The following is a 23,604-nucleotide window of genomic DNA, read 5'->3' as shown; positions in this document are numbered from 1 at the left end:
GGACACTCCCTCCTCCCTTCTCCTCCCCCTTCCTCCCTCTCCTCTCCTCCTTTCTGCCCCCTTGCCCCTCCCCCACCCGGCCCTAAGTCCGCATCGCTTGTCCCGGCGCCGCTGCGGAAGAGTTTAAGCCTCAGCCGCAGCTGCAGCTTTGCTCAAGGTCCAGCAGTTCTTTAGGGTGAAAAGCGGCCCGGAGGGATTGGGAACACACGTTGGGACACTTGGGGACACAGTGGTGGGTGGGGCAGGTACCTGGTGGCCCAGGCTGAGGAGGTGCTGGGCTGGGCCCCGAGGCCGCGGCAGGGCGGGAGGCCTGGACCGAGTTAGTGCGTCTCAAACCTGCGCGGCAAAGACGGCAAACAGCAGTCGTGAGTCACACGGCACATGCACACTTGTATGCCCATGTTTGGGGCTGCTCCGGGCCTTTGTTATCCAGGCTGCCATCAAACTTGAGACTCTCCTGCCTCTGCCTCCAGGGTAGCTGGGATTATAGGTCTGCACCGTTGCACCTGTCTCTTGTCTTTTTTAATACTCAGGCTCCACAGGCAAATCCCAGCCATAGCATGCCTGCTAACATCCACAAGCTCTGTGATCTTACTTCCCTCCACCTGTATGACTTTGCACTAAAAACTACTCCCCTGGACCTCAGTTTTTTCATCTGTCAAATGGGGATAATAGCACCTGCCCAGAGGGCTGAGGAGAAGACAGCTGTGCAATGCAGTGGTCACTGTGTTCTATGCATTCAGCACATCAGATGTGATATGATTTTATTACAGGAAGACTCCATCTGGTCATCACCACATGGACTCGGCCTTGGATCCTGGCTTCCCCCTTTGTAAGCTGTGTGACCTGGGCCGCTCACTTGCCCTCTCTGAACCTCAGGTGCCTCCTCAAGTTGACAGCTCTGCCTGCCTCTCGCAGCAAGGAGTTCGCATGTGTCCAGTGCCTAACCTGCGCCTGGGGCTCCGTGTGGGAGAACTTACCCAATCTCTGCCCTGGAACCCCAGGAGCCAGGTGCCCTCAGAGCTCTGTTCCACAGAGCAGGAACAACAACGCCCACAGAGGGCGAAGGGGTTCACCCAACGTCTTGTGGCTGGCTTGGAGTGCTGCCAGGGTCTGGACTTCAGCTGCTGTGGTCCCCCTCACTGTCCTCATGGTCAGCGTCTGTTATGGTGGTTGTACCACCCCGTTGTCATGTCTAGGTTACTTAGCTTCTCCTTTCACCAGACTGTGAGCTCCTAAGGTCTGGAACGATGGCCAGGTGGTGGCGTGGGATACAGTGGGCGCTGAATAAATACTTGTCAAATGAGCAATGTGCCAGTGACACTGGGGCCCATTGACAATAGAACGGGCTGCTTGGTGATTTATGGGCTCCCCACAACAGGGCGTGGAAGCAGCGGATGGTCAAGCCCATCTCGGGATATCTTTCATGGGGTTTCCACACTGCATGAGGGTGGACGCTGGGACTCCAGGATTAAGCCTGGACCAAAGGGATTTCACCGGATTTTCTGCCCCTCCAGTTGGCCTCTGCATGTGAACTGCCCGGTTCAAACACCAGCCAGGCCATGACTTCCACATGACCTTGGGCATGTGCCCCGCTCTGCCTTACCTACTGAGGGAGGAGGATGATGATGACAATTACCTTGATGAGATTAAGTGAGATAATACATGCAAAGGCTTTAATCTCATGCCTGGGCAGAGTAGGTGCTCAATACATTTGAGCTGCTATTACTAGTCATTCATGGGCTGGCGTGTAGCTCAGTGGCGTATGTTAGGCCATGGGTTCAATCTCTAGTACAACAAAAAAAAAACTATTTGAGCTGAGCATGGTAGGGCATACCTATAAGCCCAGCACTGAGGAGGCTGAGGCAGGAGGATCACGGTGAGTTTGAGGGCAGCCTGGGCTACATAGTGAGTTAAAGGCCAAAGGGAACTATATAAAAAGAGTCTGTCTCAAAAAAACAACAAAGCAAAGCAAAACAAACAAAAGAGATAGCCATTCAAATCTGCAAATCTTTGAGAACCTATAACCAACCAGGAATCTTAGCATAGGCTGGGAAATAAGGAGAGCTAAGATTGTAGTATATGCTCAATAAATGTTGAGAAACATAATGAATGAATAGAGAGACATCCCTAGCTGGTATTGGACTGGGGAGGGAGACTGAGGCTTCTGATACTCTGGACGGCAGTAAGCTCTACCTCAGGCCCCACTCTCAGTTTTCTGGCGACTCAGAGAAAGGAACAGTGGATCAGGTTGCGGTGCAGCGGGGAAGGAGTGGAGGGATCATAGACGAGGGGAACATTTTCATGGCTCTTGAGGGACAGAAGACCCAAGTCTCACTCAGGAATGTCCCAAGTGTCTTTTCCCTCAAGAGGCAAGATAATATAGTGGTTAAAAGACAGAACTTGATATACAAAAATTATATGCCACCTGTAGGTATGTATTTGACACACTGGAAAAGATATCTGTACATCATTTTCACAGCTGCACTATACAAAGTGAATCAAAGACCCAAACATAACAGCAAAAACTATAAAGGTCTTAGAAGAAAACATAAAAGGAAATTGTTATGGCAAGGATGGCTTAGATATAACACTAAAAATAGGGGAAGCAAAAGAAAAAGTAGATGAATTGGACTTCATTAGAGTCAAAGACTTCTGTGTGTCAAGTGACCCTACTATCAAAGAGAAAAGCAACTCACAGAAAGGGTGGAAGCATTCATGAATTATGCATCTGCTAAGGCATTGATACCGGAATCTATAAAGAACTCTTATATCTCAACAACAGAGAAAAGCCTAGCCTTTAAAAATGGGCCAAGAGTTCAAGTATACATTTCCACAGGAAGATATACAGAGGCCCAGGAGATGCATGGCAAGATATCCAACATCTCTGGCCTTTAGGACGAGGCAAGCCAAGTCCACAGGACCCCAGTGAGGCCACTTTATACTTTCTGGAATGGCTGTCACTTAAAAACAAGACAAAAAGCAAACAAATAAAAAACAAGAAAATGTCAATTATTGGTAAAGATGCAAAGAAACTGGAAACCATATGCATTGTTGGCGGGGTGGGATCGCGGTGTACACACTGGGGAAAATAGCATGTTAATCATCAACAAATCACATACAGAACTGCCACCTGTAGGTATGTACTTGACACACTGGAAAAGATATCTGTACGTTTTCACAGATGCACTATTCACAATAGCTAAATGCCCGTGAATAGATGAGTGGATAGGTAGCATGGTATATCCACATGATGGAATATTATATAATCAAGAAGAGTGGGCAAATTTGGACACAATTTCCCCCCTTTTACGGTTATGTAATTTTACAACATGGATAAAGTTTAAAGATGTTATGCTAAGTGAAATAAGCCATAAGCCATACAAATATTGTATGATTCCACTTCAGTGTGGCATCAGGCATACTCAAGGTCATAGAGATAGACAGGAGAGTAGCAGTTCTGCGGGGAGAGGAAAATGGGGTGCTATTGTTTCGTGAACACAAGATTTCTACTTGGAAAGATGAGAAGTTTCTGGAGATGGACAGTGAGATCGTTCTACAGCAGTGAGAGTATGCAGCTGAGCCCTGCTGGATTGTATACACAAAAATGAGCACAAGAGTTGGATATATAAATGATAAAGAACCAAAAGCAAGAGCTGAAATGATAAAACTCCAGGAGGAAAACAAAGGGAAATTTTAATGGCAAGTTCAGAAAAAGAAAAAAGCACTGCCAATAAAAACTTTACCTCTAAAAGAGAAAAGCAGAAGTACAGGGTTTGGGGTTGGATACTACGAGTTTAATTCTCATTTTAACCAAATATCAGCTGGGTGACAGGGAAAGTGCTGGTTTCACCTGTCTGAGCTTCAGTCTTTCCATTTGTATAATGGAAATAATGTGTCTCAGCCCTGGATTTGGGGTTGTGGCAAGGATTCAGGGAGATAATACATGTTAAGAGCTTGGACAGTGTCTGGTTCAAGGCAAGCATTCAATAAGTATTATGTGGTGCTGCAGACCTAGGAATCCACCTTTCCCTGTCCACAAACCATGAGTCCCTCAGGGGGTCTGGGCGGCAGATGGCGCATGCCCCGCTGGGAACTGCGGTGATAAGTCGGGAACCACAGTTTAGGAAGAAAAGACCGGAACACAACAGGAGGCTGAAACATTCAGCTAATGCGACTTAGACCCAGACTCAGTCCCTCGCTGTAAATGCAGCAGAGCTGCTCAGGGCCAGGGTTATGAAACATGGATTTCCCAACCAAGCATACATTTCCTTCGAGGTCCATGGACCAAGGACTCTGGCCAGTGCGCTCTGTTGCCTTCTAATCCCAGCCCTGGAGAGCCAGAGACGCTGGGGACAACGACAGCACCTGTCAGTGACATCCTAGCCATGCTGACCCACACGTCTCCTGGGAGAGCAGAAGCCCCTTCTTCAGAACAAGGCATCCTTACTTTGCTCAAAGCCAAGGGACATTCTCCCCAGCTTCTAGGAGGAAGTGAAGCAAAAATATGTGCTTTCTTTTTAAGAGCAAGGAAAGAACATAACCAAAACTGTATGAATCCTGTCTTTCCTCTACCGTAGAGTAGAACCAGCATCTGGAACACAACACAGTATACTGTAGGTGCTCCATAAATACCGAGTCAATAAAGAAATGAAAACCTTCCCCTCTTGGTTCTTTCGGTTTCTTCTAGTGCCCATCTGGATTCACGGCCTCCCTCACCTGCCACGCTCCGGCTGGCATCTCCAGCACCCGCTCCGTGGCCGTGGTCCCAGCTCTCGGAGTCCCGGGTGGCTGACGTCATGCGCGCCTCCGAGGCCCTGCGCACGGGAGGCCCATAGCTTCCTCGGCCAGGGGCGGAGGCCGGGTCGGGACCTGTAGGGCAGAGCGGAGATTGAATAAAGACCCTAGGGGAATGGGGTGGGAGGACTTCCGTTCCAAAGCTTAAGACAGGGCTGGGAATTTAGCTCAGCGGCAAAGCACCTGCCTGGCAAGTGCAAGGTTGTGAGTTCGGTTCCCGGTACAGGAGAAAAACAAACAAACAAACAAAGCTTAAGACAGAGTCAGCAGAACCCACCTGGCTTCTGACCTGGGCCCCTCCTGTCCTCAGTGTCACCTGGGGAAAGAGGGGGAAGGGACAATGTTGTCTGGAGAGTATTTACTTATGAGGCCCATAGAGGGGCTCATCTACCCCTCCTAAAAACATTTTAAAAATGAAGCCCCTCCCTGCCTGCCCCTAAGCTAGCTTGCGGTTACAGTTAGTTTTATTCCCTTTGCATATACAAGCACCTACGAGCACACACTGACTTAGAAAAAGAACAGCTCTGTTGTACAGTCTTTGCAGCTGGGAGGGAGTAACGCATGACCAGGAAAGAGGGTGCTCTAATGCAGAAACCGGGCATTTCTCTGGGACGCCACATCTGCGGAGAACTTGGCAACTCTCTGCAAGGAGTGGGGCCCGCTGGTGCCTCGCCAGGAAGAAAGCATTTGCTGAACGCCTTTGGGCACCGCACACCACACGTGCTAGGTACCTTGAAAAATCATCCTAGGAGGGACACAGGTGGTGCTTAGTTCTTTTTGTTTGTTGGTTTTTCCAGTACTGAGGACTGAACCCGAGGCCTTCAGATGGAGCTACATTCCTGAGCTTTTAAAATTTTTTTTGAAAAAATTTTGACAGCCTCTCGCTAAGTTACAAAGTTTCTCATGCTGGGCTTGAACTTGTAATGCTACTGCTTCAGCCTCCCAGAGTGCTGGGATTAGCGGCATGCGCTACCGTGCCCAGCTGATGCTCCCGTTTTTGAGAACTTCAACTTAACAACCCTCCTTTCAGAATCACAATCTGAGCTCAGCTCCAGAGTTGCCATTGAGACTAGATTTGATTACTTAATGTCAGTTGAAATTATTGCAAAGGCTTTATCTGGTCAGTCCAAGAGGTCTAATCCAATTAAACCATGTTTTTATTATGATTTTTTTAAAGTGCTATTTCTCTCTCTCAGTTATCATCTTAAAAATTAATAATAACACATATAATAGTGATCATATCAATAGCAGTGATAATTTTCTTTTACCAAATTCATTTCAGTTCATTTTTCACTTTTAATTAGTCCAACTTCAGACTTGCTTATAGCCGATAGAAAAAGGATTGCAGGGCAGGAAGGCTTTCCCAGCAAGTCTCAATCCCCCTAGGAGCTAGGGTGTACTTTAGTGGAGGGAGGCTCTCTCAATTTGTATTTTAATTTGTCCTTCTTTTGTACTCCTAAGCATTTCACCAGGGATGGCAGGAAGGGTTTCTTGACAACCTAGCTTTGCTGGAGTTTCCTGTGCTACCTTCCTGGTGAAGGTTTATGGTAGGCGTGAAGGGGACAAAGCAGCCCTAGGCCCCAGTGCAGAGAGTGACTGTCCCCTAACTGGGTGGACACAGGCATCGCAAACACCCTCTAGGTAGATCAGCGGGCCAGGATCTGTCCTTGGTGCTGAAGAAGGCACCTGTGTGGCGTCCTACCTCGTGCTGGAGCCCGGGCAGTGTGCTTGGGCTCAGGGGCAGGCTGCTCTGGACCAGCAGGCTCGGTGACGGGCTGCTGCGGTTTGGTCTTCTTTATAGGCATGGGCTGTGGGAGGACCTGTTTGGGGAAGCCTTTGAAGAACCACGCCCCGGAACGCTTCCATACCTGGGGAGGGAGAGAGGCGTAGAAGCTGCTACAGCCAAGCGTGATTGCTCTTGCTTTTGTGAGCCAGTATTTATCTTTGCTTTGTGCTCACAGTAGGATATCGTCCATCTTCTTTTTGTGGTCCTAGGGATTGAGCCCAGGGCCTTCACACTGAGCTACATCTGTAGCCTTTTTTCTTTTTCATTTTGAGACCGAGTCTACTAAGTTGCTCTAGCTGGGTTCAAATTCTCCCTCCTCCTGCCCCAGCCTCCTAAAAGTGTGGGATTTCAGCTGTGGGTGCCACCACCCCCAGTGTAGTCCTCCACCTCTTAAAGGTGGCCCTGCAGTAGCTGTAAAGGGGCAGCTTCCCCGAGACCTGTGGCTTTTGTCTTGGCAGTGCCCAAGGGTGGTGAGATGAACAACCTCTGTGTATCTGTAAGGTCCATTCTGCACCGTTCCCCACCCAGCGTGGTGCCCAGGAAGCTGAGCGGCACTGGCTGCAGTACGAGGACACCCTCGGCCTCTGCCTTTAGGGTTATTTGGCCAAGGAGAGCTCCAGAGGAGTCATGGCATTTGTGCCCTCGGCTCCCTCCCTGCTAGCCAGACAGTGACAACGTCAGGCCAGGTGACACTGACCTCCCAGTCTGTGGCATCTCCCTCCCCACCTATCTGTTCAGTCTCAGGGTGATAACAGCTGCCGGCACTGGGGAGCTCCTCCATCCACTGTGATTTTCTTCAACCCTGCCCTGACCTTTGGAAGCAGCTCAGACTTTCTCAGACTGCCCAATGACCCTGTTGGGGTGAGTCCTGCCCAGTCCCTCACAGATATCCAGAAAGTTGTGGTCACTGAAATTGTCCTAAAGGCAAGAAGGTGCAGCAGAGGGTGAGTGATGAAAAAATCAGAAATTGGGGTCAAACGAGCAACAAAAAGCAAGTCTGAGGAAAGGGAGGGTTTTGTGGGAGAATGAGCCAGAGATAGAGGAAAGAGAAAGGGCAGAGGAGAAGGTGTGGAAGGCGTGCGAGGTGGGAGAATGAGGGAGGGAGAGAAGGCAGGAAGGGCAGGGGAAAAGATCACCTTAAGTGAAGGAGAGAGTCTGAAGAAAGACAGGGTAGAGAGGAGATGTGAATAGAGGGAAAGAGCAAGAAAAGATGTTGGGAGAGGAAGACGTAGAAGGTGAGAAATGGGGATAAGGTGAAGGTGGAAGCCAGAGGGTGATGAGTTAGGAGAGAAGGGAAAGAGAGGAGGAAGGAGAAAGTCACAGGTGCAGAGGACAAGAAGAGAAATTCATCTGAATACTCAGAGGTCATTCTGTCGTTTCATAGCTGAGCTAGTTCCTTTCTTACCAAACCCTTAAGACACAAGGCCTGCTGAGAATGGGGGCACACACCTGCAGTCCTAGCACTCAGGAGGCTGAGGCAGGAGGATTGCCATGAGTCTGAGGCCAGTTTGGGCTACATAGTGAATTCAAAGCTAGCCTAAACTATACAGCAAGACCCTCTCTCAAACAAAATTAAACAAAATGGAAAGAAACAGAACAAAATAGACACAAGACCCTACCCAAACCCTCCACTCTTAAAATGCTATCCCATGTCCCTGGGCCCAGGGGGAAAAGGGAGCTGGTAAGGTTGGGAGGGGGATGGGATCAGACCACTCACCTCCCTCTGCTCGATGCAGATTTTGCAGAGCCACACAGGATGCGGGCGGTTGTTGGAAGTCTCCACCCCACACTTGGTGCAGACGTTCTGGGGACAAAGCACAGCCCGAGGCATACTCAAGGGAGCTGTGGGGGCTGGGAGGTGGCAGTGGTGCCCCAGGATCTCTTGGTGGATGGGAAAAGCTAGAACTGTCCTTCCCCCTCACCCTTTCTGCTGTGAGCAAGGCCAGCTAGAATACAGTTCCAATCTGATTCCTATTTCCCATGACAAGAACTCGAGTCCTTCCTAAGCAGGGGTGAAAGGGCTCTCTAAGATTCCCTGTGCGGTCTGAGTTTTCAGCAATCACATAGAGGAGGACATTGACATCTTTTTTAAAGAGGAAGGACCATGTATCCATTTTGTTTACTCATTTACTTCCTCTTTCTTTCCCCAAAGGATCCAAGACAACCTTGACCACGAAGAGAAACCCAGTTCTGCCTGGAGAAAGAAGCTATCTGGGTACAAGCCATAACTGGGGCAGAATATTGTATTTGGGGCTGAAGGTCCTGGCCGTCAGGACCAACAGGGAAACATAATATGCTACAAATTCCCACTGTCTGGTTGACTGCAGCAGATATGTTTTTCAGAAAAGATACACTCTCCCCAAAATGCCGTTCTAAATGCAAAATGGAATAGGACATACCCAGGGACTGTCCCCAGCTGGGTTGCTCACCGGAACTCCCTTGCTGGGAATCAGGCACACCCAAAGACAGTGGTACCTCTGCCCTGGCTCTGTGAAGTGCAGACAGCTGAGAGGAGTGCTGAGAGCTCACAGAGACTTCCCTCCAAGCAGGAACGCTCTCAGAGCCCAAGGGTTTGAACTTAGCTGGACAGAGGCTTCCCAAGTCTCTTGCGCCATTCCCCTTGGAGGACAATGCTGAAAGGATGTACATGTCCCCCCAAAGTAACGAGAGGTAGGGATTTTGGAAAAAGATTTGATCATTGGAGTGTTACACTCATCAACACATTAATCCCTTAATGAGATCTGTTAGTCTCACAGCTGAATGAGCTCATGGCTGAATGTGCTGTTGGGGGATAGAGCCTGGGTGGAAGAAAAGAGCCTGGTGATCCTTTTGGGGTATATCTACTTCCCCGGCTGCTTTCTTTTCTCTCTGCTTCCTGACAGCTGGGAGTTGAGTAAGTTTCCTGCACCAGGCCTCTCCACCATGTATTTCTGCCTTGGAGCCAGCTGACCATGGACGGACCCCACTGGAAACTATGACCCAAAAAAGACCTCTCCTGCTTTAAGTTGTGGGTGTTGGGTCCAGCGATGCGAAGATCACTAATACACTTGGTAGACACAGCCAGGACACTCACAGGCTCTACCACCCTAGGCTCCAAGTTCATCCTGGACAGAGGTCGGTTCCAAGGGAACATAAGAGTTAGAATGACTTCAGGGAAGGAACGAGGGTCAGGATGACCTTAGAAGACAGTTGGGCATGGGAGCAGGCAGGGAGAATCCACGTCCTGCCAACGACCCGTCCGACCTCCCCCCCGGTATGCAGCCCCACAAAGCAGGAGCTTGGCATCTCCACAGGTGTTGAGCAGGAATGGAGGCAGGAGGGCGATGGTACCTTCTTGCAGTCCTCACAGACGACACAGGCAGAGCCCAGCATCCCCAGCTGTTCCCCACACAGGATGCAGCGGTTCACCCCATCCCCGGCCACGTTCTTCCTCATGTTCTCCAGGCGATCTACCAGGCGCCTGGTGGGAGACAGGGCAGTAAGGGGCTTGCAGGACTAGGGCCCACCATCGTGTTCGCCAGGGTCACACTGAGGGTTGTAACCTGTGAGCTGCATGCCCTTGGACCTCTGATGGTGGCTGCAGACCCTTCCCCTAGGAGGGCCCATGCTCTCCAAGCTCTGATACCTGTTCAGGATACCAAAGCCCTGCTCAGCACCCACGCCCCTCAAAGTCCGCGCAGTCTGGTGCCTGCAGACTAAGAATCCCATCTGGTCCTTCCTACCTCACATGGCCCCGCAGAGAGCCGCCTTGGTGCTCCAGACCTGTTATCGGAGAGTCTACATCGCGCCTGTACCTGGCTGTGCTCATAGGCACAGCAGGCTGGTGCTTCAGGCCGAGCTCACCATCCTGGTGTTTCTCTCTCCCCACCCCAGACCCTTGTTTTCCAAGGGCAGGAGAGAGCCCTGCCACCCACATAAGCTGCTCAAGCCAGACCCGGACCCTCTTCTCACTTGGAATTCAGGGACACAACCCAATTACCCAGTTCCACTGGGTCTACCTCCCTAAAACTTGGGGTCCGTTTCTGTCCCCACCTCAGGCCAGCCGTTGCCACCTCCCTTCCAGGTGGCTGTAGTGAGCCTGTGCAGGCTCCCCACATGCCTCCACGTCTTTCTACAATCTGTGCCCAACCCCCAGCCACGGTGACATTTTGTGTCACCCTGGCCCCCTATAAAGGTCTGGCGGCTTGCCGTTCTATGGGGCTTTCGTGGCGCTCTGTTTCTGTCACACACACACACACATTTACACCTTCCCTGCTTCTGGTCTCCTCAGCCTTGAGATTCTAATTCTTGTGTCACCTTTTCTTAGAATCCTTCCCTGACCAACTATTTTATTTACACTAAACCTGGTGCTTCCTCATAGCACTCGTCACATTTTTATGCAACCAGATCACCAACATTGAATAATTCACTGATTGTGACATGATCTCCAGCCCCCTCTGGACTATGGGGTGCCTTTAGGCCAGGGACCTTGTCTGCCCTGTCCCTGATGTGCTCAGGGCCAGCTCAGTGTAGAGCAGATGCATGATGGTTGTTTTGTTTTTATTTTGAGACAGGGTCTTGCTATGCAGCCCAGGCAGGGCTCAGACTTGGAATCCTCCTGCCTCTGCTTCCCAGAGTGCTGGGATCCCTGGTGCGTGCCACTGTGCCTGGGTTACATGACAGTTGAGTCAGTGACTGAATGAATGACAGCTGCTTGCTCCTACACTGGTCCCCAGTAAGAGCTGAGCAGGGCACCAGGCAGCTTATGTGCCTATAGGGCTTCTTACATAGCTGACGTGGCCTGCAGTGCCTTGCTACCCACCCCTAGGAGGCAGGCCCTGTTACGGTGCCCCTTTGCGGGCCAGGAAAGTGAGGCACAGAAAGTTGAATGACAGCTGAGATGCAGCAGAGCCCAAACTAGAACCAAAGTCGCATGTGATTGCACTAGAGCTTGTCACACTTGATGTGCACACAGCTGACACGGGGACCTTGTTAGAAAGAAGGTTCTTAAGCACCAGGCTGGAGTGAGGGAGCTGAGGGGCAGTGCTTCTAGAAGGCTCCCTGTGGTGCATGGGGTGCTGCTGGCCCAGGGTCTCTGAATAACAAGGCCACGTGGTTGTGTAACCCTTACAGCTGTGGGGCATCTTGCGCTGGGCTCAGGGTTTTATTGTTGTTGTTGTTTTGGTTTGTTTTTTAACACTTCCTGCCAATTAGAAGTCACTTCCTTGACCTTCTCTTCAGTGAAGATTTATTGCCCTATTCCAGACCCAGCCAGTGGGCCCCAGTGGAGCCCCCCTACCCGTGCACCTCTCTGTGGTCTGTGTCCCATTGAGGACACCGTGTGCGTGAGAATTGATGCGGGGGGAGGGGCTTGGGTGCTGCAGCCACTAAGGGACCCTGCTAGTGCTCGCACAACCCATGCTGAGTCCTCCAGGGGCTCCCTGGCTCTTCCACCTCTGCTGTGACCCAGATCAGACAGAACTGGGAGGAGTCGGGGTGCAGGGCTGACGGCAGCTTGCTGCTCCCAGTTCTCCTCATCTCCCCGACCCTCCCAGGGTCTTCCTGGGAAATGATTCCTGTAGGATGACAGGGGAGGTAGTAGCTGGGAGCAAGCCCACAGTCTGTGACCTCAGAAGCCCAGCAGGGCTGGGAAATCCAATAGCATCCCACATCATTATATATCTCTAAAGAACTCTCAAAACTAAGCCAAGAAATCTGAATTTTCACTTCTTCTCCTTTTCCCTGGAAACAGGGGGCTTTGGGGGTTATTCGGTGGTTGTGAAACTGTACTTCTCAGCACCGCTGGCATTCTGTAGGGCCACCCAGCCCCTGTGCTGTGGTGGCATGTGAGATCCTGAGGGGTCCCTGCACTCCCATTCACCCGCGCATGTTTGTGTTTATCTCATCTGTTTGTTTGGGCTGCTGGATTAGATTCTCTCTGCAAAGTTGTTTGTGGGGTTTTAAAATAGTCTGCAGATAAACTGCAGGGTGCCTTTGATGCTAAAGGATTAAAAGAGACTCTGAGACTGCACGGTGGGCTTGGGGAGGGAGGGCAAGGAAGTGCATGAGAACATTGCTCGTGGGCACAGCCTTTTCCTCTCTGCTATCTCTTTATCTACCGCCCTAGCCAGGAAATAGACTTTCTTCTCTCTCTGTCACTTGGCCCCCAAGGCCTAGAGAGGGTAAGGGGCTTGGAGGGCTCACAAACCCCAGGCCGGAATCTAGTTTTTGGCTCCAATAAACCATCTTGGTTTTCCACGAAGGCCTGTGACTCTCCTGCTCACATCCAGCTGTCCAAGGTGGCACGGGAAGAGAGCGCATCACAGATGACCAAGGCTAAGCTGCAGCGCTTTGTTAAGAAGACAGGCCCCCTGCCTCTTCTTGTACAATGCAGGTCAGAGATCTGCTCACCACCCGCAAAGCCTCATTGCCACTTCCCTACCACAATGCCCATCTCCCCCTCCACCCCCACATAACCTCAGGGTGCCATTAACCCGCATGGACGGAGTGGCTCTCCTTAGCTTCCATCAAAAGCTGCACATGGCACACAAGCCCGACAGATTTCATTTGCCCCAAGAACCCTTGCAGCTGCAGCATTTACCCCGACAGAACTCCTAGATTACCCCCCTAACCTTACACCCAAAGTTTGCCGTGAAGGATCTCACTTTTATTATTTTAGTACCACTCTACTATACCAATAGTCTTTAGAAACAAAAGACATCATTTTATTCATAGCATTCTGTTTTTAGTAGTGGTATTTCCTTTTACAAAATATAGTAATTTTTTGCTGAAAATTAAATGGACACTGGCAGCAGCTGTACTTCTTTTTTTTTCCTTAAATGGGAAGTGGGTGAAAGCCCTCATTCAGGGGGCCCTTCTCTGGCCCTTGTTATTTGGGAATTTGGTACAGACTATAAAGAGGATGCGTAGGGGCTGTGCCTGGGTCGCTCTTCCTTTCGCACCTAAGATCGGAAGTGAGCAGGAAGTTTCCGGCCCTCTGAACCCCAAAAGCTAGGGCCGTGACACCAAAGGCCCAAACAGTCAAGGATGTTAAGCTCAGAAATAAAGCTCAGCAGGAAGCTAAATTAACATTGTGTCACGGGAGAGCATGGGTTACACACGGTCTGTATCCTGGTGATTAAACATTTCAGCTTTGTTACCCTAACAAGAAATATTCGCTCTTATCATTGTGGGCAGAAGAGCTGTCTATGCGCATAGGAGACTACGTCAATCAGCCAGCATTAAAGAAAACATCAGCGCCGGGATTGTGACTCAATCCTCTCAGGCACGGATCTAAGTAAGCCCAGATGCTAGCATTTAAGCATGCAGTCCTAAGAGCCCCCGCGTGGGAGAGTGTCCCTAAAATTTATGGCACATCTGGATCCCCTTGGGGGAGAGCTCCACAGTCACAGGATGATTCCACGGGATCGGAGTGAGGCCCAGGAAGCTGCATTTTAAAGGGGCTCCCTGTCTGACTCTGCAGCTCGCGTGCTGTTGGCCATACTTGGAGGATTGTTGCAATAGGCAAAGTAGGGCGGCAGATCCCATAGGAAAATACTCCGTTCCTTATGTTGAGGTGGGGGAAATCTAAATACTCAGGAGGCAGGACCACAAGCAGGGAGTGAGTTTGTGGATGGAACACATTCATCTGAATACTTTTAGTGATTGCGCTAAAAAAAGTCAGAAAGGAAACATCAAAGTATTCACAGTAATTCTCACCAAGTAGTGTGGCCATGGGTAACTTTCAGTCCTCCTTTAATCCCTCCACCCCTTCCCCACATTAAACATCCAATCAGCTGGGCTCCTCTTTATTTTCTTACCGTGAACACATTATCACTTAGTATTGGAGAAGAAAGTGCATTTTTGAAGAGAGAGCCATGTAGGCCAAGGATTCAAAGGCATGAGTTTGAATTCTTCCTCTCAGTGAATGAATGACCTTGAAAGACCTCTGTTCTCTATGCTGTGGGGTTAGATGAGCTGCGTCCTGAGCTTCCTCCAGGTGGCAGGGATGGTGGCACACGCAGGGATTCTCAGATCCTGGGGCTGAAACATCCAGACTCCCCTTCTGCTTTGAGCTGGAGGGGCCTTCTGTGACTAAGAGGCCAGTCCCCACCAGCAGCCTGGTCTTATTTGCCTGTCGGGGGTCTCCACCCATGCCCACATTAGGTGCTTGATTAGCTGGACGCTGTAAGTAGCTGTTACCCGCTTGTTATGCCTTCCCCTGCCCATTAACTTTTGATGACCGCTCACATCCAGAAAGCATCCCTCACCGGGCCGAGTGCGGACAACTCAGGGAAGCCAGGTGGGCAGCTCTCCTTCCGCCTGATGTTTCCAGAGACACCAGAAAGAAACATGCACCCTCTTCTGGCCACAATGGGTGACCTCTGGCGGTGGTGGGAAGTGGGCTCCCAACTGGTCTGACACTGCTTCCAAACGGAGGTCGACAGGCTGGCCATGCATTCAACACATACATGTGGACCGCCTGCCGTGTGCCAGGGAGACAGGAGCTGCTGGGAACAAACCTCAAGGAGCTGGCGTTCTAGAGAGGGACTCAGATGCCACCTAAATAGTCACACAGGGCACCCTCTGGGGCTGGCATGGGCAGTTCTGAGACACTGCAGCGGAGAGACAGGGCCATCCAGGACGGTCCTGGGGGAAGGCAGGAACAACACGCACAGAGGACTTGAGAAATAGATCCCAGCGTGATGGGAGGGCCGGGTGGCTGAGGTGAGGCTGGAGGGACATCTGGAGTCTCAGAAGGACAGGGCAGAGTTAACTCCGCCTCTCCCATTTGGAGCTGGTTTGTGGACATCTGAATGGAGGCCGAAGCGCGGAGCAGTGCGAGCTCCAGGCAGAATGAGGCGGGTCTCTGGCTCTGCCTAGAGCTCTTCCCATGCCACTTGCAGCCTCTAGAAGCTGTCTGTATTCCTTGGTTCATGGCTACCTCCTCCGTCTTTGAAGCCAGCAGTGCACCATCTCCCCAGCCATCGATGACTCTGGCCCTCCCCCCCACCGGTAAGGACCTTGGGGTGACACTGCATCCACCCAGAAAGTCCAGGTTCATGTCACCATCTCCAGAGTCCCCATCACATCTATAAGTTCCCTTTCACCATGGGAGGTAACAAAGCACAGGTTCCAGGGATGCAGTGTGGACATCGGGGGCCATTGTTCTGCACACCATGCCCAACTCTTGCCCCGTAGCCTGCCTGGTTCTACTTCCAGCTGGCTCAGGTCCAAATTTGGCTTCAGCACCCTCTCCAGAGTCAGCTGCGGCCAATCCTCCCCACCTGGCAGTGGAGGTCAGACAAGCCGAGCTCCGGGTTCTGTGAGCTTCTGATCACCTCCTCCTGGCACTTATGGCCACCCCCAAGTGAGTGCCAGTCCCTACTCACAGGCACCAGACACACACACACCTGCAGACACACCTGCAAACATACACACTGCATGCACACCTACCTGTATCCATCCATCCATACACACCTGCTCGCATACCTGCATACATTCACACCTATACACACACCTGTACACACATACATCTACATACACCCGCACACACTCATGCAGATACCTACACACACCTGTGCATACATGTGCAACACACCTGCACACATATCTGTACACACACACACACACTTGCCAAATCTAGAAACAGGAAGCAGTAGGCAGGGCTCGGGATGCCAATTCTGCAGTGAACCTGCCTGTCTCCATTTGTGGGCATTGCCACTTCCTAGCTCTGCGACCCCAGGAAAGTTGCTTCACCTTCCCAAGTCTCACTTTCTTCATCTGAGTTAGGAGACACCAAGTCCTTACCTCCCGGGGTTGTTACACAGATAAGATGAAAATGTGCTTCTAAAAAGAAACTGCACTTCTAAAAAGCCTGGAACATGGTGCCTACTCAGCGATGGTTGTCACTTAACAATTCCTGTAGGCATCTATGGCTTTTATAATTCCCTGGTCTCACCTGTTTCTGCGTAACCCAGGAGCTGTCATCTGCCCAGGAAACCTGTGCTTCTAAAGCTTTTCAAGGGGCTGCAGGGACTAGAAATGTATAGGACTCATATGCCCATTTCTAAACACACATGGCACCTGCACCCACATATGAACATGTATGCCCCTGGGCACATCTAGGGGCACATGTGAAATGTGTGTGATCAGAATCTGCATGCAAGAACACACCTTCACATGCACACCTGTACCGGCTGCTCTCCCGGGGGCTCAGCCCGCATCCACTTCCTTCTGCAGAGCAGGACCCGAGCCAAGCCGAGGGCTGACAGCTGCTTGCTGGTTAAGCTCCGGCTCCCTGGAAAGCCCAGGCTGGACTCGGAAACACTAAGGCAACTGCTTCTGAGCCTCGGAGCTCATGTTGCTGCAGTGTCTTGATGAATGCGGAGGGAGGAGGAATGGACCGGCCACGCACCAGGGCATGGGCTGGACATGGTGGGCAGCAGAGCCCTGCTTGCCCAGGTGTGATGGATTTGGGTGCTGGTCCCCAAATCAGCAGGGAGATGTAAAAACTGGGGTCCCTCCCCCTGATGGGACGGAGCCGGCACAGCTGCCTCTAGAAGCAGCACTTGGCTGTGATTTTACAGTGATGCTTTAGATGCAGCAGAATGGGAGAGGGTTCCAGGTTGGCTCTCTGTCACTGGCTGTCTGTCTTTCCCTCTCACTCACACACACCATCAATTCCAGAACTGCGGCTCTTCCTCTGACCCTGACTGCTGTGTGCATGGAGGGGTATATTAAACTTGGCACTTTCTGAAGTCAAGATGAGGCTATCTGCTATGAGTGGGGAGGTGGCCCGAGGTTCCAGCTCGGGGTCTCTCAGGACCCTGTCCTGAAGTGACTGAACTACTCCAACGTGAGGCCTCGCAGCAGGCACACAGCGGGCATGCACGCCAGACTCGTTAATTCTCACTGTTGTTTATGCCTGTCACCACCTGGGGAGCCATAGATCCCGATCTCTCCCAGAGGGATTGGCAAATAGATTCCTGCCTGAGCCTCAGCACTTCCGGACGAGGTCACTCCGGCTCATGAAGATGAAGGACCACGAGGGAAGACAGAGAAGGACTCACTGGGCTGACAGAGTAATGCTGATCAGACACTGGGTCACCAGAAGCCCAGTAATAGTCACAGCCATTGCTATTGTCGGGGGTACTTACTGTGCCAGGGACTGTGTCCAGCACCCTCCATGCATGTTTTCCTTAAGCCATCAACACTTGTGGGAACCACCACCCACTTTACAGATGGGGAAACTGAGGCACACAAGGAGAAGTCATTTGACCAATTGGGCACAGCCCGTAGCTGACAGAGAAGGGACTGTGGAGAGGGCTAGTTGCCCAGGTGCTGGGGGGACAACGTCTCTTTTATTAAGTGCTTATGGTTGCAGCTCCATCTACTCCTCTGTCTGTCCTTTCCTGTCGCAGAAAACAGAGTCAGTCGGTCACAGAGGGCCGCAGGGAACAAGGGTCACAGTGGCGGGCAGGAAAGAACAGTTCCACTGGGGAAGAAGAGGAGGAGGCGGAGTCAATCAACCTGAGGGGTGACCAAGACATCCCTAAATGACTGACCGCTCTAAAACCCCAACGCCTCTGTCAGGTACCTTCCCACCTGCACTCCTCAAAGGCAACAGGAGAAAGTGAGATCAGATTCAAGTCCAAGTCGAGTTTGGCCACATAAGGACTGGGTGCCGCGGCACCATCCCTTGACCTCACCAAGCATCAATGATCTCCGCGTGAAGCAGAGCCAAGAGTCTGCTTCTCGGTGAGGGTATTACAGCAATGACAGGAAACATAACTTCTTTGAAAGATCCTAGCACAATGACTGGAAGCCAATATTTATGGAAGAGCAGAAATATTCCATGGAGAAATACTGGAATCCTGCGACCAGCAGCCTGGGCTCATCCTTCCAATCCCATCGCGGGAATGCTAGGCAAGTTGCTTAACCTCTTTGTGCCTCCGTTTTCTTATCTGTAAAATGGGAGTGATGAGTATATAGTGTACTACACGGGTTGGTGTGGGATCACAGTACTGCATGTACACCAGGCTATGAGCTGGTGCTTGACACTTCCTAAGAGTGATTTACTGTGATTATCTCCTACAAGTGCAGGATGAGGGCAGAACAATTCTCAGCTCATTTCTCCGCTCTTTATGAACCACCAGCAAAAAGCAAGGGAGGATGACTTTCCCTACTGAGGACTCTAGGCAGTGTCTGGAGACATTTTTGGCTGTCACAGATGGTGAGGAATGACTACAGGCATCTCACGAGTGGAGACCAGAGGCGCTGCTAAACATCCTACAATACACTGGAGACTCCCACCACGCAGTTACCTGCCCCAAACATCCACAGTCCTGAGGTGGATAGACTCTGAACGAGAGGCAATGGAAGACACCCAGCCAGACTTCCCACTCCCAGAGGAGGTCAGGCAGGCCTCAAGGTCAAAGTGACAGTATGACAGTTGGCTGGGATCACAGTTCACTCAACAAGGACAGTGCATTCAACACGCATTTCTTCATGCCCTCTTTGGCAGCAGCTGCTGGGCTAATTAAGGAATTCAGAAAACATCCGTTCTCATCTTGTACAGATTCCACAAGGCATTAAGGCTAGATGGATATTGGAAAACATTGCTCTAATCCCTAGGGAAACTGAGATAGTACTCAGGAGTTCCTAGCATGGGGGTGGGATCCAGAGTTCCCCAAACCTGAAAAATCTATGAATACTTGAAATACCTCTGAAAGATGCACATGGACATAAGCATCAATACATGTATAACACTCGGTGGACTCCAAGCCCCTGAACTGCTCCCGCAGGATGGCTACAGCCCCGGGTTTAGAAGAGGTGGGCGGGGGTCCCTCTTTCAGAGACAGGAAGGCATTACTTTGTTCATGGTTTCTTCGTCAAACCACAGGAAAGATGCCTTCCTAAGTAGAGGTCACAAGTTTCCAGCATTATTACTTCCTTCCCTCTCGGTCCATATTTTGGAAAAATTCTGTGCCAGACAGACTGGGGGCGTAGGAACCCAGGTGGGGAGGCGACAGGAGTGCCGCAGCTTCTGCCAACAACAGGTCTCCCTGTGACTGTCCGACTGCCCTCCTCCATCACTGTGTCTGGATGCCAACGCTAATGACAAATCCTAATTACTTTTTGGGCCCATCTGTTTAGGGAAGCTGACCTCTGATAGACGGCATCCAGCTGTCAGTTCTTTTGCGGGCAGGATACGTGAGCAAATGCCTTTGAGAGGCTCTGGAAAGAAAGAACCAGAATACAGACACAGAATATGTGTGTTTCCAACTCACCAAGGGCCAGTGGGGCTCGGGAGAAGGCCCCAGCAGCCATATTTACCTTTGGCTACATCAGATTGGATGAGGGGGAGACACCCAGGGCGAGCAGCTCCTTCCCTGGGAATTTGAAATGAGGACTAAGAAGAGGTATAAAAATTGAGGAGAGCTAAGCAGAGTGTGGCCCACCTGTAATCCCAGCTACTGGGGTTGCTGAGGTAGGACTGCAAGTTTGAGGCCAGCCTGGGCCACTCAGTAAGTCCTGTCTCAAAATTAAAAAAAATTTTTAAAGGCTGAGAATATAGCTCAGTTGTAGAGCACTTGGCTAGTATGCATGAGGCCCTGGCTTCAATCCCTAGTACCACAAAAGCAAAATAAAACAAAACTGGAGCGGTATAGCATGGATATATTTTCTAACATGTAGGATAAGAAGACTTTCCATGAGACTACGTAATGTTTCTGACCTTGGGTCTCAAGATATCTCTGAATCCTAATATTAAAATCTCCCCTTTTGCATAATGTGATAATGTCTAAAAAGACAGCTATCAGGAATCCTTCCCTATACATACATCATTCCTTCTTTAAGGGCGTGGGATCTATTTCTCTGTCCCCTGTAGAAGGTGGTGGAAAAGATGTCCTTCCAGTTCCAAATGCAGCTATTAAGAGATCTGACAACTCCTTCCTTTGCTTCTTGGGGTTCAGATGCCTTGTGAAGGAGCTGGGGCCAGGCTACTGAATAAGGAAGGGTCATGGAGAGAGAGGGAGGCCACACAGAGAGCCCCAACACAGACACAGCTCAGTCCAGACACCAGCTGCATGCAGCTAAGGCAGCGACCCCAGCCAGCACCCTGTGGAGCAGAAAACCTGCCCAGCAGAGCCCTGCCTGAATTCTTAACCAATCCGATCATGAAAAAATACATGTTCTTGCTTTAAATCACTATGTTGTGGGTGGTTTGTTACATAGCAGTAGATGACTGAGACAACCTGGCTGGATTTTGTTTCCTAATTCTTGCCAGCAATGTGTTCCGTCTAACACGGAAAGCTGGTTATGGCCAGGTACATACACACACACACACAAACATCATTTTTACTTCCCAGGATATTGAAGACAGCAGGGCTGGGTTGAGGGCTGAGGCTGAGCGAAGGCTTAGACACCTCCTGGCAGAGGCAGAGGGCTCCAGGAAGGAGCCAGCTCCAGGCTGCCACGTGGCACATTCTCCTCCATTGCTCAGGCCCTTGGGGAGGTTGAACATAGCAAAACTGCCCCAGGGAGGCCTGGGGATCATTCCCTCTCAGAACCTAAGCCAGCTCTGGCAGCACTGGCAGGCACCAATGGGTTAATGAGAGCTGGAAAGGACCACTGGGCCAGCACCAAGGAAGTTCCAACCTCCAGATTTCACAGCGTCCCCTCCAAACCTGAGCACTTCCAGTGTGAGGTTCTGTACAGCGGTAATCCCCAACTTTTTTGGCACCAGGGACTGGTTTCATGGCAGACAATTTTTCTGTGGATGGGGGCTGGAGGTAGGGGGTTTCAAGATGACTAGAATGACAGCACAACCTAGCTCCCTCACCTGCGCAGTTCGCAGTAGGGTCTGCACCCCTATGAGACTCTAATGTCCCTGTGGATCTGCCAGAGGCAGAACTTAGGTGGTAATGCATGCAAAGGGGGTGGTTGTCCATGGACCAGGGAATGGGGACCTCTGCCGTAGGTTCTAGCAATCTGTGGACAGATCTTGAGGAAAGACCTCACAGTTATGAGCAAGTTTAGGAGTCAGCTAGGCAGCGGTGTATGCCTTGCTTCTCAGCACCCTTCAGCAAGTGACCTAGGCTCCCTAAGCCCCTGTTAGTGAAGATGGTGGCAGCACCTGTGTGATAGGGTTGAAAGGAGTCAGTAGCGAGTTAATTCAAATAAAGTTTCAAAATACAGGGCTTGGCACATAGTAAGTGCTCAATAAGCAGTACCCATTGTGGTGATTACTTATCCTGCTTCTTCACCATGACTTTACTCCTCTCCCCAATGGCTTTTGCTCAGGTAATTGGAAACTCAGCATGACTGAGCGGGTACCTGCAAAGGGGACGTGACACACCTGCAGTTTTAGCAGTTAGAAGAAGCTCCTTTGCTCCGGAGACACAGCCAACAACACAGTGTGGGGTCACCCATCCGCACCACAGGTGCTGCCAAGTCTGCCTTGGAAGGATCCTGAGAACCACACTGACTCATCTGATGAGTAGGGGAAACTAAGACCCCAAAGTCTTGTTAGTTGAGAGCCTCCAGTTCTATGTGGGAGCCCCGCCAGGCACCCCCAATGTCAGGCTTCTCTCTGTCTGACGTTGCACCCAGTTTTCATACGACTCGACTCTGATCCCTTCTCAGGGAAGTGTGGGTGGAAGAGGAGCACTGTGCAGGCTGCAGCTTACAGCCACAAATAGCATCGGGTTTGCCTCTGGCGATGCTGCCAGGGAGGACTCTTCCGGGACCAGACTGCCCTCCCCGCGCCGGGAAGCCAGGCAGAAAAAATGCACCTTCTCAGCAGAGCACATGCCGTCAGCTTGGATTTGGCCCCGCTTCCCTGGAAGCCTGGCAAACCTCCTTCAGGGGAAGCCAGGGGCTCCGAGAACTCCAGGGCTTGCCAAACTGGAGTCATGGTCACGGTTGTAGATTGGGAGCATCAGCCAGTGTCAAAAGCAAGCCTGCTCTTTTCTTTCAAAAGTCCCCATTGGTCACCATCATCTATTAAACACGCAAGAGGCGCCATGGTAATCCTTTGTATGCTGATTTAAAATATACCAAAGAAACAGGGGCTAATGGTAGCTCCAGTTTGCAGATGAGGAAACCGAGGCACAGGGAGGTAAAGTGGCCTACATCAAGTCACACCGGGAGTGAGTGGCAGAGCTGGGATTGAACCAAGTCTGTCTAATTTTGGGACTCTAGCTCTTAACCGTGGCGTTCTGCTGCCACATCGCCAGGTTGGTGGGAGAATATGTCAGCCATGGAATTTTCAGGCTGGGAGCTGCTCAGTCCACAGGGATCCTCCTAACTTTACTTTCAGGGGTGTCTCTGGGGCCATACTGCGGGACCTGGTCTGATACCCCTGGCTGTGGCGGACTGGACAACAGCCAGCAGAAGCCCGCTAATTCCAGAGTACTTGCTCAGGACCCTGGACAGGAGTCCAAACTCCCCAGGCCCTGGCAGCAAGCGATGTAGAAAGAAACTGGGCAGCAGCATCATTGCCCATGGTCACTCATTCACTCAACAACGATTTTGCTGTGCACATACTCTGCACCAGGCTCTGACAACAGTGAGCAGAACAGGCAAAAACCCCCACCTTCAAGAGTCTTGCATTCATGGGGAGTGGCGTGTGATAGTCCAGTACCGGGGAAGGCACAAAGTATGACAGCTGGGATGAGTGCAGTGCAGCAAGGAGCTTGAGAGGAATACAGCACTTGCTTCCAGCATTGACATTAACATCCATATTCTCCCTTCCCTCAGGAAAAGGCCACTGTTATATGACACACAAGTTCTCTCTCTCTCTTTCTCTCTCTGCACTCCTGAGATACCTTTAGAAAAACTAAATAAAAGCTGAGTGTGGTGGTACATGCCTATAATCCCAGCTACTTGGGAGACTGAGGCAGGAGGATCACAAGTTCAAGCCATTTAGTTAGAACCTGCATAACAATTTTTAAAAAAGGGCTGGGCATGTCCCTGAGGGGTAGAATGCTTGCCTAGCATGTGGGAGGCCCTGGCTTCCATCCCCAGTCCTGCAGTAT

At 50.9% G+C, this 23,604-nt stretch overlaps 1 protein-coding gene across 9 annotated transcripts in view; it reads right to left on the bottom strand.

The window, feature by feature from the left end:
• Nucleotides 1-23,604, bottom strand: part of Rph3a (rabphilin 3A) — a 122,460-nt gene that overhangs the window by 16,719 nt on the left and 82,137 nt on the right. For 8 of the 9 annotated variants that reach the window (XM_013503738.1, XM_005403207.1, XM_005403206.2 and 5 more), the window contains 6 exons: nt 9,914-10,043; nt 8,301-8,387; nt 6,500-6,665; nt 5,075-5,113; nt 4,720-4,872; nt 250-336 (listed from right to left, as the gene is read on the bottom strand). In XM_013503738.1, the coding sequence (XP_013359192.1) occupies nt 250-336; nt 4,720-4,872; nt 5,075-5,113; nt 6,500-6,665; nt 8,301-8,387; nt 9,914-10,043 (662 nt within the window). The remainder of the gene's footprint in view (nt 1-249; nt 337-4,719; nt 4,873-5,074; nt 5,114-6,499; nt 6,666-8,300; nt 8,388-9,913; nt 10,044-23,604) is intronic. The other variant, XM_005403203.2, reaches the window with a different exon arrangement.

This window comes from Chinchilla lanigera, unplaced genomic scaffold (genome assembly GCF_000276665.1).
Source record: "Chinchilla lanigera isolate Chin_1 unplaced genomic scaffold, ChiLan1.0 scaffold00081, whole genome shotgun sequence".
NCBI lineage: Eukaryota > Metazoa > Chordata > Mammalia > Rodentia > Chinchillidae > Chinchilla > Chinchilla lanigera.
Note: the sequence above shows the minus strand (reverse complement) of the source record. Positions and strands in the feature narration are given on the sequence as shown.